Source organism: Anneissia japonica, unplaced genomic scaffold (genome assembly GCF_011630105.1).
Source record: "Anneissia japonica isolate Jap-2015-1 unplaced genomic scaffold, ASM1163010v1 scaffold287835_len3118868_cov185, whole genome shotgun sequence".
NCBI lineage: Eukaryota > Metazoa > Echinodermata > Crinoidea > Comatulida > Comatulidae > Anneissia > Anneissia japonica.
In genome coordinates this window covers 1,530,845-1,549,463 of record NW_022737223.1, presented here as the reverse complement: position 1 = coordinate 1,549,463, position 18,619 = coordinate 1,530,845, and the positions used below count along the sequence as shown (strand labels likewise).

Genomic DNA, 18,619 nt, shown 5'->3' with positions numbered 1-18,619 from the left:
TATAAAGGTAATTGAGCAATATGAGTACTGTCTCTTATACACATCTAGATGTGCATAAGAGACAGAAGTGAGTCAATCACAATTGAATTGTTTTCTACAGTGTGTTTTAGGAGGTTTTTGGGATTTAGCAATACCATTTGATCCTACCATAATTACTTTATCCTCACAATTACACGCCATTTTAATTCTCAGCATAATTGCCATATTTACATAACTATGTATATAATATAGTATCTCAGTTTACATTATTTAGTATAGTTTTAGGCACTTAAATTTACTTGGCGGGGAGTAGAAACCAAGTATGCAATTAAATAAGTTGCTTAAATAAATGTATTCCTAATTATTCAGCTTACTTTAAAAACAATATTTGATTAACAAATATTTCTTTGAAGTAACTCTAAGCAGACCATTTGTTGAAGTAAAGTAAGCCTCCCTTTTCCCATACATGAACCTGTCTCTTATACACATCTAGATGTGTATAAGAGACAGGACTAAAACTCATCAGGAATGGTTGTGTTCCTGATGAGGTTTGAATAAAGAACGAAATATTAAATCAATGGTTTATCTTAGTCTTTTTGGAGTCTGCATGATATTATGGTGTACGGATAGAATGGCCCCGGAAAAAATGGCCCAGGAAAAAATGGCCCCGGTAAAAATGGCCCCAAATGACAGGTAAGTAAAAATGGCCCAATAATAAAATTCTGTATTAAAACTGATTTTTTATAAATCATTATATGCATTTTTTTAAACTGAAATAATTTAGTTTTTAAAAGGAATCTAACATCAAATAAACTGCCATTTACATTTTACTTTTTGCAGAAATTACATATTCAATGATAAAATATCCAAAGATAAAAAAAAAGCCATGAAGAACACTTTTTATTTTTTTCCCATTTAAATGTTAAAAAATAGCAACAACATAATAAATAAATCAACATAAATCATGCATTTATTAATACTAAAATAATTTATTTGTGGTCAATTTCAAGGAAGCGGAATCACAAAATTTTTCTAGAAATTCAATCCGGGTATTGGTAAACCCCACAAACAATGAGTTTATATGAACATCAAATTATTATTTTTATTTTTTTTTTAGAAAAAGAGAGTTCTACAATCGTAATTAAAGGGTTTGGATGGGGTTCGCAGTGTGTTTGGAGGATTGTGGCTTATTTGCAAGTATTTTTTCACCAAAAAAAATCAACATTTTAACCAAAAAATAGGTTCTTATAAATATTTAATTTTCTTATTGATATACCAAGTGAGTCAATCACAATTGAATTGTTTGGTTTTCTACAGAGTGTGTTTTTGGGATTTAGCAATACCATTTGATCCTACCATAATTACTTTACCCTCACAATTACACGCCATTTTAATTCTTAGCATAATTGCCATATTAACATAACTATGTATATAATATAGTATCTCAGTTTACATTATTTAGTATAGTTTTAGGCACTTAAATTTACTTGGCGGGGAGTAGAAACCAAGTATGCAATTAAATAAATGTATTCCTAATTATTCAGTTTACTTTAAAAACAATATCTGATTAACAAATACTTCTTTGAAGTAACTCTAAGCAGAACATTTGTTGAAGTAAAGTAAGCCTCCCTTTTCCCATACATGAACTTATCATTCAAACACACAATTGATCCACATGCTTTAACTACTGTTTATTTGCAATGTTTATAACATGTAAAGTTATTTCATTTGATACTTAACAAAATTAAATTTTGTGGTTATCTATGAGTTGCATATTTTGGTAGTTGAAGTACTGTATGTATGTCATTCCTCTACTTTGTTAGTGGAATATCGTTTTTAAAACTTAATTCAACTATCAAAAAATGTTCAATGGCCGTTGTTTTCTGATAATCTCTCAGTACATTATTTGCATCTGTTGTGTACCGGTAACTGTATTTGTTATTGATTCAATTCTTGCTTATTACAGTATTTAAATATTTGAAGATTGAAAAAATATATATAATTTCTATTACTGAATGTTTTCATTGGGGCCATTTTTACCTACTTGTCATTTGGGGCCATTTTTACCGGGGCCATTTTTTCCGGGGCCATTCTTACCTACATTCGATATTATATTATCTAAATATAATCAGTGGACGACTTGGTTTTTGATAAACACCCTTGTTTTCACCTTTTGCCCAGTTTTTACATAGGCATATTCAAAAATCTGTATCTTGTTAACTGTTCCCAAGTTTTTCGTCAAACACTCTTTTTCTGTCTTAGAAAAATAAGTTTGTACAAGTACAAGCTTGGCTTTAAAGAGTAAAAAATTTAGTATGTAAAACTTGGGTCGGGGAACAAACAGGTTATATAGATTCATTGTTCATTACACTGAAAATTTATCTCGTCACTGTACCACTTTGAAAATCAGTACTGAAAGTGCCTACAGTATAAAGAAACATTAAATAAATAATTTGTTCGTTCGTTTGTATGAATCGTAATTGATTCTAGTTGCTGTTATTAATTGACTGGAACAGTCATAGCAGGGTCACTGACGAGCAGGTTAACAGCATGACCGTCCCATTTATACTCCTGGGTGAAGAGAGGCAAACGTAAGCAAAGTGTCTTGCCCAAGGACACAAGCAATTCAACGAGTGTCGGTCTCGAACTCGTGCTCCTACAAATAAATTAATTAAAATAGGCCTATAATTGTTAATTCGCATGGCAGTAGGCATACATAGACCTACACAATGTTACAACAAATCGTAGTCCGAGAGACAATAAATACCACAATTCAATTCATTATTGTTCAGTTCTTTATGAAACTTTTGTCTTAACTTTTAAATAGTACAAAGTATATAAACCACGGATTAAAATTACTTACTCAATTTACAGTAATTCACTTCACAGTTTGTGGTGTAACCAAGGATTAACAATGATAAAAATCAGTTCCCACTATAAGTAGGCCCAATATTTATCAACATAAAAGCTTTTGTTTGTGCTCCAGAATATCTTGGAAGGAGAAAGAAATTTGTTTAATTAGTACAGGCTTTGTCAATAAACAAAGAAAGCCAATGCTTGATTTATAGTAAGTGACAACTATAGGTGAGCAAACTTCTTATTATTGGATAGAACTTAGCTTATCATCGACTGCCATCTTTGATTAGTCATATTGCTAAATGGGGAGGCAGTGGTGCATGTTCGTCGGTGTCATTGGTATTTCCGGCTTACAACAAGCATAGAGTCACCAACCGGCAAAGCACACTTGATATCAAGATATCGTTTAAAATTGGTCTAACACTAACGGAATTGGTGATAATATCAGATTTTTTTCTTTTCACTGATGTATCAAGTATTATAGTCACTTTGGTATAGCAATTTATCTCGGTAACAGATCTGATTTTTATTACCGACCTGCCCTGACTGTGATGGTGTTTGATCATTTTCAAGTGTCAAATTTATGAGATGTCCTTTAGCTCTCAACACTTAACAAAGAACGTCGTTTTGAATCCATGCCATATGTATCCATTCCCTCCAGATATGAACGAGACATTCACGTATATCGGAGTTTCGCCGGAAATGGAGCAGAAACCTGTGATTGGGTGGACCAACAAATTTATTGGCACGAATAACAACAACCCTCCGACTGCTTCGGGTCAAGGTTAGTAGACCGGGATGCACATTTTACTTTATTTTAAATTTAAATTAATAATCATTATATAATTATATTTATGGTATTTATTATAAATTTTTTTAAATGTAATAAAAACGCTGTCATTATTTCGTTTTTTACTATCTTATTCAAATTTTTTTTTATAATCATATTTAATAGAATAATTATATAAAGTAACTAATATAACATTAATTATTTAAATTATAATAATTATTTAAATTATGAAAGAATTTCTAGCTTTAGATTTTTTTTGCAATTCTCTATGTTATATTTTGTTAAATATAAAATAATTATATCATATTAACTAAATTTGATAAACATAGTTATTTTAATATAATATTTTATTTTATTTCATTTCACAATCAATAGCGGGGAGCCCGCCACTTACAGAATGGAATTACATAAAACAAAGAGAACAATAAAGAACAATCCAGTTACAATACACACAAAAAAACAGTCAAAAATCTAAATATATAACTTAATTTTACGTTTAAACGTTCTAAATGAATCATAATAAATATCAATAGAATTATCTTTATCAACAAGAGAATTATAAAATTTAGGTAATCGAACAATAAAACTAAATTTAGTAGCATTAACACGAGAAAATTTAACATTAAATAAGGAACTGATAGAATTACGACATCGATAAGTTTTAACAGATAAACCAAAAACGGAAATAAGATCAGAACCATAAACTCCATTATATATTTACATTGTTATCCAAAATTACTTATAGCTTAATATTTGCTATTGTATATCACACAAAAAAACAGTCAAAAATTTAAATATATAACTTAATTTTACGTTTAAACATTCTAAATGAATCATAATAAATATCAATAGAATTATCTTTATCAACAAGAGAATTATAAAATTTAGGTAATCGAACAATAAAACTAAATTTAGTAGCATTAACACGAGAAAATTTAACATTAAATAAGGAACTGATAGAATTACGACATCGATAAGTTTTAACAGATAAACCAAAAACGGAAATAAGATCAGAACCATAAACTCCATTATATATTTACATTGTTATCCAAAATTACTTATAGCTTAATATTTGCTATTGTATATCTCTAGTTATATCATATTTAGTTAAATATGAAATAATAATATATAAATATATTATTTCATGAAATTTTTATGCAAAATCATATCTATATTATTTATTCACTTATTAACATTCTAAGTTATTAAAATTAAGCTGTAGTATTTCTGAATTATCAGCTTAGATGGCTATCTTCAAAGTTGTTTTTAAGCACTGCCCCGCATGGCAGTCATACAATCATTGGCCGGGGAATCCGTCTCCGCTCTCTGAGCACTTGAAGAACTGCAATTTTTAATGGCATTCTCCACAGATTCATATTGGCCAACAACTGCTGGTGCTGGGTGGGCCCGACTTTATATTGGGCAATCACATTGATTGTTGCATTAAGTAAAACGTTTCCCTGAATCCGGAAAATGTACAGTTTAACAATATCTCTTGTCTCTGTACATTAGTTGTTTTAATGGTCAATAACGTGCAAGAGTTTCCAAAATGAAAGTGGCTATTTGAACAGCAACAAACAGTAAATTGCATACAATGGTTATATATATGTCAGGCTTATACAGAGGCATCATGCCAATGTGACCTCTGTGACCTTCACATTATTTTCACCATCATTGGATCAAACACATAATTAAACACATACTCAGCTCCCGTGGGAAGATGGTTGGGGGAGATTTATATAATATTGTTGTAATCAATAAATAGCAAATTAATCAATCAAATAACCAATTACTTCAGTAACATAATTGCTCAGTTTGAGGTCACAATATTTTTCAACTTTCAGTTTTTTTCACTGTAAAGAAAATTCTTCAAATGCATTTCCATAATTTTCACTTTACAATGATATATATATATATATCAGGTCAGAAATTATATTTCAGGTCAGGTCAATATTTCATTTTCATATTGAAGATTTAGTATCAACTAGTCTATTATTTAGCAATAAGAAGAGATATTTATTACATTTGAAACAACTTCTGTTGCTTATTATTGCTTGTTGGAATAAAATAGTATAGGATAAGAATACGATGGTATAGGAGGAGGGATAACAGTACAAATAAATGGCTAATTATCAAATTATGTAATAATAACCAACATTTATATATTCAAAAGGTTGTGAGGTACATAAATAAAATTATATATAAAACTTATTAAACTAACTAAAAAACTAAATAAAGAATTGACAAGATCAATTTGATATTCATTAATATTCCTTAAATAAAATTAGATTGTAAACTGACTTTCACCAAGAAAAACATCAAATACAAAGAATTAAATGTTTAAGAATATAATTAAAACTAACTTGATCTAAATCTAATTATGAGGTTACCATAAAGTAATGTAGCATTTTGTTCTTTATAACATAAATTTACTACATGAACTATTTGTACTCTTAAAAGATAACAAGGATTAATATTACTAAAAAAACATTTTTTACTACACACTAGGTAATAGCATTATTTTAATTCTGGCTTTGATATTAAGTTTGCTCCAAATATCTGCTCCGCTGTTATATAGTAGGCGAAACTTCTTTTTTTTAATATATATTCAGTCTTAATTTTTAGTAAATTAATGTAGCATTTGATCTTGTATCATAAGTTGGTTTGTGTTCATGAAATCTTTTTAAAGGCACTTGGGTGTTTCATTATTTATTATTTTATACATCATTATTCCTTTATTAATTTGTTGTTTATTATTAAGATTTATGGATTTATTTATTCAAATAATGATTTTTGTACTCAGACTATATTCGCAGACAGCATGTCTAAACATAATTTAGCAATGTTATTATAAAAAAGTGTTTAGCAAAGTGTCAATTTTGCAACATTCAAGATCAATAAATTTGTATGTTGTAGGCCCAAGGTAAACGATGTTACAAAGTGAATAAGATATTTAGCAATTTGCGTTATCATGCATATATCTACTATGTTTGTCTGCTATAGTTGCTAGTTAGTTTTTAACTTTATTAATGATTGTAAGGCGGCCATATTGCGACATGGGTACGTGCAATCTGTAAATGGCAAACATCAGCCATTTTGATCTGCTTCCAGCCATTACATCTTTTTGAAAAATCCAACATTTAAAAAAAAAACATTTTTTTTCTTATATTCCCTGATATATTTATTGATTTTGTGAAAGTTTTATTCTTAAATTTAAAAATGTAATAAATTAGTGATTTCAGTATCAATAATCATATAAGAAAACTAATTTTAATTAATGTTTATCATTCTGTTATTATGTTTGAAATAATTTCAGTTAAATCTTACATTTATTAAACTTTTTACTTTTCTTATATGCCTAATTACTTTTGATAGTATTTGGTATATTGAAATAACTGACTATATCTATTTGATATAATAATAAAAATAGTAATAACAACTTGGCACATAATGCATACATACAACTTTAATATGACATTTCGTTGAGCACTATTAAAACTTAAATATCTTTTTTTTATGTGAATTAACACCAAAAAATTAAATAAATTTAAATCATTGTAGAAATAAATATCATATTTATTAACCAGAATCCATTTATCATACCATTTCAATAAAATTTTATATTTAATGATAAGCCACTCAACAAAGTGTTTCAAGAAGTATAATAATAATAATAATAATAATAATAATAATAATAATAATAATAATAATAATAAAAATAATAATAATAATAATAATAAAATAATAATTGCCATTTATATATTCATAATGAATATTCGTTGTGATATTAATTAATCTGTTGAAATTATTTCCAACATGTTTTGCTCTCAGCTAAACCTACTCCAGACCATCTGACATCATCATCCTGGTCCCTTGTATGAGCTTAGTACTTGGTTGATTCACTGGTTAATATGTAACTAAGATATAACACACAGAAGGCCCATTTCATATCAAAATAATTACTTACTACCATCTTCTTATTAAAATGTTTAAGCTTCAAGCAATTATATATTGCGAGTAGCTTAAGTACATAGATATCAAAATGAAGTGAGTTCTCAAGAAGTAAGGTTTGAAGAACAGAAGATTATTAATGATTCAAATTATGGAAAATATCAAATTTAATTTAGATCCTGGTTGGATAAAAAAAAAAAAAAAAACCAACATTAATACCAAATAGTAAAGAACTAGCTAAACCTCTGATCTACACTATCAATAATTTGTGATAATTATGTCTGATTTACCCATTGGGCAAGATTTACAGTAGCATTATAACTTTTTTTTTTAGTAGCAGAACCATTTCAAATACATTGAAAAGGAAGGGAAAGATGTTGTTTGTATCGAACATGTGTTGGGAAAAGTTGTTTGTATCGAACATGTGCTCCAGTCTATAGAACGCATGTTCAAATTTCAGACTCTATTCAAATTCTAATAATAGGGTGCCCCTTCCTTATCTTATGGTAGTACTGCATTTTTTCGTTTCATTGTGTGGATTTAAAATAAGGATAGTCGGACCTCTTCCTATTCTATACTCTTTGTTAAATCCACCAACTACAAAAGAGTTGAAGGGGATGTTTGGAAGTTCAAAAGAATTAGCACATCTTTCCCTTCCTTTTCAATGTATTTGAAATGGTTCTGCTACTAAAAAAAAAAGTTATAATGCTACTGTAAATCTTGCCCAATGGGTAAATCAGACATAATTATCACAAATTATTGATAGTGTAGATCAGAGGTTTAGCTAGGGAGAGACCTGTGAAGAAATTCCTGGCATTACCATAGTAATAATAGTACAGTACTTGGTTTTAGTATAAGAATGCTACAACAATTATAGTACAGTTAGATATTAGGGAATATACTTGATTGTGTGGGCTCTACAATTATCAAACCATTGGTCTGGTTTCGATCAATGAGACAGGATACCTCACAGTCTGGGTTCACCATTCAGTGAGCCTATCATTTCAATATATGTATGGTTTTTTTTTTTTAAATGAGCATACTACTACACTACTGTAGGATGTCTCATGGAAAAACTAATAATAACTAGGCAAATATATACAGCATTCAAAGTACTTCCTTCTGTTTAAAATTCTCTTATCCTGTATACTTAGAATTTATTGAATGGCCATCTCTATGCTGCTGCTTTGATTCCTATCCTGTTGGCATTATAATAAATACAATCCATCTTTTATAATAAGACTATTATGTTTATGAATGAGCCTGTCCTAGCAGTTTGCCATTGCTTGATGTACTGTCAACAAAAACTGGCCGATGAAATACATACAAGGATGATATTTAAGATGTGGATCAAGATCATTTACAGTATGTCTTGTTGATGGTTGCATTCACATCAATTTGTATTGGAATATAATGCAGTATTTTGCTTGTAGAAGCAGTTTGCACAAGGGTTGAGGTCAGGGAATCAGAACTCTCGCTGTGCAAGTTACTTTGGGTCCTTGGGCTAGACACTACGTTTGCCTCTCCCCAGGAATATAAATGGGTACCTGGTAGGATGTTGTGGCATTGGTTGCACTAGTAGTAGTTTCATGCGCTGAGTACATGCGCACAACTAGGTATACTCCCCAGGGAGCAGAGAAGGTTCCGCTTTGTGTTGGTTTGCCGTTGTATGACCAGGAGCAAAAACGCTCAAGAACCTTTGACTGATTTGGTATTGACGCTATATAAGTATTTAGCATTATTATTATTATTATTATTCTTATCTTTCAAAGTAAGCAATAGATGGTGTACTTAATGTAACAATTTGTCTTACATGATTTTACCTAGTGGGGAAAACTTTCTCCCATTAGGACTCAGGCCCAAACTTTCAATTTTCTGTATGAGTCACAATATAAGTTTTATCGTAAATTCTAAAGCACTAAGAATGTGAAATGTAGTATAGCACAATCTCATTGCCACAGTTTCTATAGAGTAGCATCTGTCAATTTACTGTCAAAAGTCATTTGTTGTCCAAAGTCCTAATAATTTCTGACCAAAACATAGACTCTGACCTAGATAAGTTAAAACAACAGTAGTAAAATGCTATTTCAATTGCTGTCCTAATTACATCAATAATTATCCCACCTAACACTCCGGCAGACAACACTTCTACTTTGGACTTTTCAAAAGTCCCAAACGTAAGAGGAAATTAGGACCAAAGTCTAGATAGTTTCCTCAGTTGACCAGTTGGACTTTTGTCCACTAGTACAAGGATCATGCCTGTAATATATAATCCCTATTCATTTATGATACTTTGTCATTTGCCTAGTAGTTCATGTACAGTTCAGTTTTGTGAAGGGAAGATATATTACTAAAGCATTTTTTGATGCTATTATATAGTATTATGTGTACTTGCTACTCTGTATGGTTGTGTTTATTACTGGAGCTGTTTTTCTAGACACCAGACTAACTTTTTTCAGATGACTCTATGGGATCATGTGGCCTGTGTTATTTAAAATGGTTTGTAAAATGTTTGAATTTAAATATGTTAATGTCTATAGTATGCCATGCTAATCACTTCTGTGCCAGAGATCATTTTGGTTACTTGTATAGTAGTGTTTACTAGAAGCTTGTTTTGTTCAGCTGTTTAATATCTTGTTAATTGATTTCAACTGTAAGACTACTGAATATATGATCCTGGGACTTATTTATTCTGTCAGCAATAAAATATTAATTGATTTAAAATAATTTATTAATACTAGTTTTTAGTATTTTTACCAAAGAAGTCATGTATTTGAGTATTTAATCACATTTTATATATAATAGTGTGATAATTATAGGGAAAATGAATATTAATTAGCTTAAATAAATTTAAATATACATTGCTAGATCATTTGATGTATATGTTCATACTCTATTATCGTTATGATATATAATATGATAGAAAATGTGTTGTATATTTTAAAAATTAATTCACTGTAATAATAATACGGTAAAATGAAGTATAGCTGTCCCAAGTAGAGTAGAGACTTTAATATCTATTAATACTACTAGAGATATGCATCCCTTAACAGATCAGCCTCTATAGCACAGCTTATACAAACACAACCAAGTCAACAACTAGAAATGTTAGCAAACAAATGCTTAGTAATAAACCATCTGATTGGCTACACTTATCGTTGCAGCAACTTTATCAGGTACTTACACTAAAGAGGTTTTCAGGTTATCATTAAGATTTCCCCCCAATCTTTTCCTTTAAGTCTCCACATCACAACACAATGCTATCAATATGTCAACAATACATGTACTAGCGATACTGTAATTTATGTCGCTGCTATGGTATCAATGCGGTTAAGGAAACAAGCAGGGGTGTGGTGGAACCGGCGAGGGGAGGGGTGGGGATTCAATCCTCTGTTGGACAGGCCGGACTCCCCTTAATCCATGACTTGGAATAAAAAAATGAGGAAAACAATGTTATTCTTGTTTTTAACAATTTTTTGTGCATAACATAACACACTAAGACATTTCACAACAGCTTAAAATGGCCTAAACTTTTTTTAGTGGACCCTATCCTCAAGAGGCATGCACAATTACCATCCTATTTTCCACCAAGATAAAAGCTGAATTTATAAAAAAAATTTCACTTAAGACAATCAGAATTTTTCGCAAAATTACCATGAAAAATAAATTAAAATCAAACCTATGGTTTATAGTGCATTGTCATTATTATTACTATGAAAATTACTGTATTATCAAGTTGATGTCAAGGTAGTACTAACAGCTGTACCATGAGTTACAATCTAGTATTCTGCCATGATGTTTACTTTTACTATATTTTATGTACCAATTGTAAACACCGTAAAACTTGACCCAACAATGTAAGGTTATTCTTCAATTGTGTGTCCTCAAAAATCTATATTCCCAAAAAGAAACTATGTAGGCCTATTTCAACTGAATTCACTATATAACCATACTGTATACTGTAGAACTGTTTAATCAATAATAAACCAAGCACAATTATTTAAAAATCTGGAATAAACTCCTAAAACCTTGCAGTAAAACAGTGAATTACTATTGTAAAAGATTATAAAAGTTATTAACTTGTAATGAGAGACAGAACGAAATAAACTTTTACATATTTAACACTACAGACTTTTTAAAGGCAATTTAAAGCTTATACTGTAGGTAATCAAATGGCATTATAGGTAATTATTGCAGAAAATATTTTCACAATATACTTTTCTATACTTCTGAAGTAAAGTAGCAAAGCAACCATTCAGTGTTGGCTCCAGAACGTTGCCATATAAGGAGCCCAACAGGTTCGACAGAGGTCAGAATCAAAGCACCACCTAAGTCATCCTATCATGGTCTGAGAGAAAACTGATGGCAGAGGTCAAGAGAGAGATTTTATGGTTTAGGATGGTGCACTTGACCATTTGCAGCCACAACTTTCGTTGGATTGGCAAATTAATATTTGTAGTCCGACTTCAAGTGGTATCTGACGATACATGTTTGTTTGACAGAGTGGAAAACTCCTTTATGATCCCTACCGTATGGTGTCACTGGGTATATCGATAAGCACAACTTATTGTTTTTCTGTAAAAAAAAAAAATGTCAGAAATTTTGCAGGATTCCCACCCAATATTTTGTGCTGATTGGAAAATGAGTACCTTGACCACTGAGGTATTGTAGCGTACTGCTCCACGTGCACAACACAAGATAAAAAAATTCTATGCTCAGGAGTGTGAAGCATTTTCTTCCAGGTGTGTTTTCTTATCAGACATACCGATTCCAAGTAAGTGATAAATCACTACCCGCACATTAGTACACATTACGTGCATGACTCCGCGTCGTCACCACATCAAATTTTGGGAGATAAATGTAATAAAACATTCTAAATAAATAACCTATATAAATACTCTTACTTTGTAACTTAGTGTATGGTAAATGCTATCAGAAATTAGCCTAGAAAAGTACTCGGTGCTTATCATTTTATTTACCTGCAGGTTCTTATCAATTTGTCATTGTGCAGTGAATTGTAAAGTCATAAACAAGTAGTAGGCCTAATAATATAACTCACTATCAGAACATGGGTAACCTCTTGTTAAATTTCCTGATTTTTTAAGGCAAAAATATAACCTTTCTTTATGAAAATAAATACATAGGTGGAAAGAGAGGGAGGAGGGGGGTATAGTATGGATATGTATGCATTCCCCAAAAATCAGAAAGGTTCTACATTTTTACAGTCTAGAATGTACTGAATATAAAATTTAATATTTTCTGTAATAAGGATTAATTGGAATCCTGAATATTTTAAGCAGCAATCTATATGTGGGTATTAAATTTTCCCATGAAAAATATCAAAAAGTGTATTTAAAAATGTTTACAACAGCGAAAAATGATAGAAACACTTGTTTTTATTTTTTTTAACATCACAAAAGCAGTAGAGATGTGTATAAGAGACAGATATAACTCACTATCAGAACATGGGTAACCTCTTGTTAAATTTCCTGATTTTTTAAGGCAAAAATATAACCTTTCTTTATGAAAATAAATACATAGGTGGAAAGAGAGGGAGGAGGGGGGTATAGTATGGATATGTATGCATTCCCCCAAAATCAGAAAGGTTCTAAATTTTTACATTCTAGAATGTACTGAATATAAAATTTAATATTTTCTGTAATAGGGATTAATTGGAATCCTGAATATTTTAAGCAGCAATCTATATGTGGGTATTAAATTTTCCCATGAAAAATATCAAAAAGTGTATTTAAAAATGTTTACAACAGCGAAAAATGATAGAAACACTTGTTTTTATTTTTTTTAACATCATCCAGTTAAAAAACTCTGCAGCCCCTTTTCCCCATCCCTAATAATGGTAGTCCTTGGAATTATAAGGCCTGTCTCTTATACACATCTGGGGGGGTGGGGGTGTGATGGAGAATTTATAAATTGGAACTGATTTGTATCATGAATGAACATAGCCCTTTAAGCATTTAAATGTAACTATTAACATAGTATGTGTTTGATAATGAAAGAGCTAGGCCTATATAAATTGGCTGTCATCTTGTTTTGGCTAATATCTCATTTAGCAAGAAACAGATTACCAACACCATTAACATAATGATGTACAAACATTAGTCAGAAATTAATCATAAAATAACAAAATGAGGAGACATAATACACGCAAAGTAAACTTGAGTACATTTTGTACATGAATATAGATTAAACTCTTTGGTGAAACTTGGCAATGCTGCTCTTACTTATGCCCATGGACAAGACAAGTTGTGTATGCTGAGGTTGTGTTGTGTGTTGGGAGGGGATAATATTCCTTAAAGATATATACTGCACGCAAAAAAAATTATTCCAAAATTGTTGGTGATATTGACCATAAGAATACTAAATGCTATATTTTTTATGTATCATTATAATCTATCCTCTTCATTGCGTTTGATCGGATGAACAGGGTAAAAATTTATTTATTTTATTTATTCATGCACACAACATATGAACCAAGGATTGTCAATATATATATATATCACATGATGCTTTACACAAACTAAATCTTAATATGGGGTTTAGGTAATGGAGTTTTGGTTGTGAGTAAAAAAAAAAATCCAGCAACACTGACAGGAATTGAACCTAGGACCTTGGGATTAGAAGCCTAGCATCTTAACCACCAAGCTTTCATCCCCACTCATGATGTGAACCGTGTAGGGGCGCTAGTGTTATGGTGACTGACAACCTGCTGTTATTAATATTTAAAATGATCGTTCTTCTTTTTGTTGCTGAAATATTACATTTGTTTTGAGTAATATAGTTTGAAAACTATAGTAATTAAAAATTGGTTATAATTTTTATGCTAAAATCTCAAATATTAAAACTAAAACACTAACAAAACAATGCACTGTATTTGTATCTTGTAGGGGAAAGTTATATGTAGTTAGTTCCAAATAATCTTGATTGTAAACTAAATAAGGCCTACAAAATTACTACCGTATTTAACAAAAAGTGTATGCAATTACTTTTATTCCATTTATCAATATTCATTTGAAGCTCTCTGTTGATACATAGAATAATAAAATTGTTACATTGACACAATATACAAACTTTAGCATGATTTGTTAAATGTTGCAATTAGGCTTTGAGAAAGGTTTATTAAACCTTGTGGTTTGCACGTTTAATAGTTCACAAACAACATCCTGATAATAAAATGATAAGATCTTTCAGGTTAAATTTATACAAAAGCAGTAGTGGTTTCAGTCGGCAAAAGGTTAAATTAACTTAGACAAAGGAGGACCAAATTAACTTTTCTTGATTTTCTGATTCATTCAAAAGTGTTCTTCCCTTTTATTCACTTATTGTTAACAATTCAAAATACTCACATAAAAAAACTTAGTAAGTGCTTAGCTTGAAACCTAGGAGCAAATTCACACCATAAAGAACAAAAAAGAACATTTGAAACTCAGTACAGTACCATATAAATTATAAGGCCAGAAGTAAGTGCAAAGTAAACATGCTTGTAAAAAAAGAGAAAATGTTACCTGTATTTAGAAAGAGTTGAGAATACTACAGCACTTCCAGGTAGAGCTCTGTAATCATACAATTCGATAGTAATTTTGCCAGATTTTAATTATTATTATTATTTTATTATTTTTTGCTTATTGCAATTATATTTGGTTCATACATTTTAAAGTTCTATTAGTAAGTTATTATTGTGTAGGATTTACTATTTCAGTATAAAGCCAAAACTATTGTGAAAAACACCTAATAATAAAAGAATGAACAGTAGACCATAAAATAGTATAATTTTCCATTAGACACTAATTATAAATTTATATTTCTTACCATTTCTTGCAGTTGAAGAAGGTAGTTGCAACCAGCCGGTTAGTCAGTGTGCCATTTGCGGTGACAGAGCCACAGGAAAGCATTATGGCGCGGCAAGCTGTGATGGGTGCAAGGGCTTCTTCCGACGAAGTGTACGTAAGAACCACCAGTATACGTGTCGATTCTGTAGGATGTGCGTGGTGGATAAGGACAAACGAAATCAATGCAGATATTGTCGATTAAAGAAATGTTTCAGAGCAGGAATGAAAAAAGAAGGTATTTTTATTCTTTATTAAACAAAAGTGTTAATTTCCTCTTTTCCAATCAAGAAATAGGCATGATTGAAACATTTTTAATGGGAAACCCCTGCAGATGGCCAAAAGTAAAGTAAATTACAGAAATTAACACTCCTTTCAACTTTGCGCTAGCCTCTATTGATGAATATATGTAGACGCAAGACTACATGAACATAGTATATAATGCTATCGTAACTGTAGAATACAGAATACAGAACTTAATTGGTCTTGTAAAGGCAAAAGTACAGTAAAAAAAATTACTCCATTGTTGGCAAACCATACGAATATCATTGAGTGGCGCCAACACACTGCCCTCGATCAGTCTGTGTGTAATCAACATGCGCATGACTATGGTTACTACGGAATGTAAACACTAAGTATGAATGTTCAAATTATTGTTATTATTAAAGCACATTTAAAAGGTATGGGCACTAATTTTTCCCATATTTGAGAAATTGTTGGGTATACTTTAGTTTTGTCTCTATCAATCAAGAATTATGCGACCAATACCTGCAATTTTCCCATATTTCTGGGTGATATGACATCATCACGTCTATTTTTTTGGTGAGATAATAATGTGAAATATGCTTTCTTCAAATTAGCCGTCCAGAACGAACGTGATAGGATCAGTACACGGAGGACAAGTTACGAAGAAAGTATACAAGGTGGTGGGTTAATGGGTGTAGCGACACTAGTCAATGCCGAGATGATGTCTAGGCAGGTAAGCATTTATTAGCAAGCTATTCATATATACCTTGAAGGAAATATAATTTCCTCCATGTATATATACTGTCTAGTGGGCTTAAAATATGGCAAGCCTTTTACCGTACACTGTCTTTTGCAAACTCGCCTCTTAAATGATATTTTGTATAAAAATACAATTTTTTTATTGGTCTGTTAGCATTCCCCCACAGTAAAAGATAAAAAATTTAATTTATTTCTTTATTTTTTTTTCTTTCGGTTACAAATATTGCTGATGGATGCAAAAAAATAGGATACTTAATACATCAAAATTACAACAATCATGTACATTTTATACTCAGCAAACTTTGTATTTCCCATATGGCATAGTTCAAACACAGCATAAAGGTGGATGAGATGTTTACACACATCACGCACAATGTAAACAGGATTTTTTAAGACCTTACAGATTATTGTTGTACAGTATAACATCTAAATCCTTGCTGTTATAACATTCTTAAGATTCTTAAATGGATTCAGACAAAATGTTAAGTAAATTAAAATTATAAATTATTGTATTTTTGTATTTTTTACATTTAAAAAACATAAAATTGAATTGTAAATATGTAGTAACTAACATAAATCCGTATATGTTTTATGTGTAAAATATATGTCAATTTCTTAGGGTATTTTTCTACAGTATGTCTTCCCATTTCAAAATATTATCAAATTTATGTGAATTGATTTCATATTTCCATTAACATTCAACTCCTAAAATTTTAGAGTTTCCTTTAAGTTCCACATATTTTATTCTATAGTTTATTTTGTAAAATGTTCCAGTTCAATCCACTTGATTCTCTAATATGACAATTTTAAGTTTTGTATTCAAATACCATAATCATACATATGTCTTGATGTAATGTATTTAACATTACAAAAGTGTATTAAACTAAACATCTGGTAATTTCATTAGCATTCATATCCATGTAAGTTTATATCATACAATGGAATTTTTATTCATTTAGGCACTGAAATATCAGACATAATAGTGCCAAGATACAGATACATTTTGTTATTCACAATCATCATCATTATCAACATAATAGCCCCTCCCCCATACATTTTTCAAAAATTATATAAAAATGAATAAAATAAAAGAAAATTAAATTTAAATTCAAGTCTTAGAGTGCCAATTTTGGCCATCTAGAGGTGCTATAATCACAAAATTTCAAACCTTAGTCCTAACCATTGTGGGTCTGAGGTTATCTAGACATTCCACTGTCTGCCAAAATACCTCACTGCCCACTTCCCCCCCCCCACCTTATTTTGAATTCCTGGATCTACCTGATCATCATGAAGAAATTGTATTCACATTCTAAATCATTTACGTGAATATTTAAAGTAAACAATTAATCTTTTAAATTTGATTGTTCAAACTTTAGCCAACTCAACATAAATGTATTTGTTAGCATAAATGGTATATTTATAGTGTGTGGAAATACAGCCTGAAATAAATGTGTGTACCTTGTATCATTACAGCAAGCACTGGCACCAGTCCCTCTACCTGAGAACATTGTAGCGTCCAAAAAAATAGCCAGCTTGAATGACATATGTGAGAGTATGAAGCAACAGCTACTTATCCTGGTAGAGTGGGCCAAGTACATCCCATGTTTTGGAGACTTGCCATTAGATGATCAGGTAGGTGTCGTCACAAAGGTAAGGGTAGATGTCATGGAAAGGAGGATGGTTCCTGGAAGCAGAGAGTACTAGTGTATCCATTGATTTATTGCTGATCATTTAAATAAGTTTTCAATGAATTAATTAATTTTGACTATCAAAATTGATTATTTTGTAAGACTCCAAAACAGGACTCCTCCTTGTGTAGACTACTGGGACAATTAAGGGATCTTATTGCGGTAACAAAGATGGAAGAGAAGGCCAGAGGAGGGCTGATGATGGAGGAGAATTGGGAATAGGTGAACAACGGTCAAGAAAGATGTAGATGTAGGAAGTGATTGATGTTGAGAAGAAAAATTATAGAAAATGAGAAGTAGATTCTATGATGATTGTGTAATAGGAGGAGAAATTAGCATTCAGGAGGTGTTTCTTAAGTGGAGATGATGTAAGAGAATGGATAGATCAAGTTGGGAAGGGAGATAATGGAAAAGGTGTAGATTTCTAGAAAGAAGATTGCTCACAGGGAAAGATTTTGGGAGGAGATGAAAAAAGAGGTGATGGAAAAGTATGAGAGTTGATGATG

The 18,619-nt window shown here is 30.7% G+C and overlaps 1 protein-coding gene across 2 annotated transcripts in view; it reads left to right on the top strand.

Annotated features, from left to right (window-relative positions):
* Positions 1-18,619, top strand: part of LOC117117107 (hepatocyte nuclear factor 4-gamma-like) — a 29,138-nt gene that overhangs the window by 3,836 nt on the left and 6,683 nt on the right. For both annotated transcript variants that reach the window (XM_033261301.1, XM_033261300.1), the window contains exons 2-5: positions 3,497-3,619; positions 15,416-15,658; positions 16,281-16,399; positions 17,899-18,057. In XM_033261301.1, coding sequence (XP_033117192.1) covers positions 3,497-3,619; positions 15,416-15,658; positions 16,281-16,399; positions 17,899-18,057 — 644 coding nt within the window. The remainder of the gene's footprint in view (positions 1-3,496; positions 3,620-15,415; positions 15,659-16,280; positions 16,400-17,898; positions 18,058-18,619) is intronic.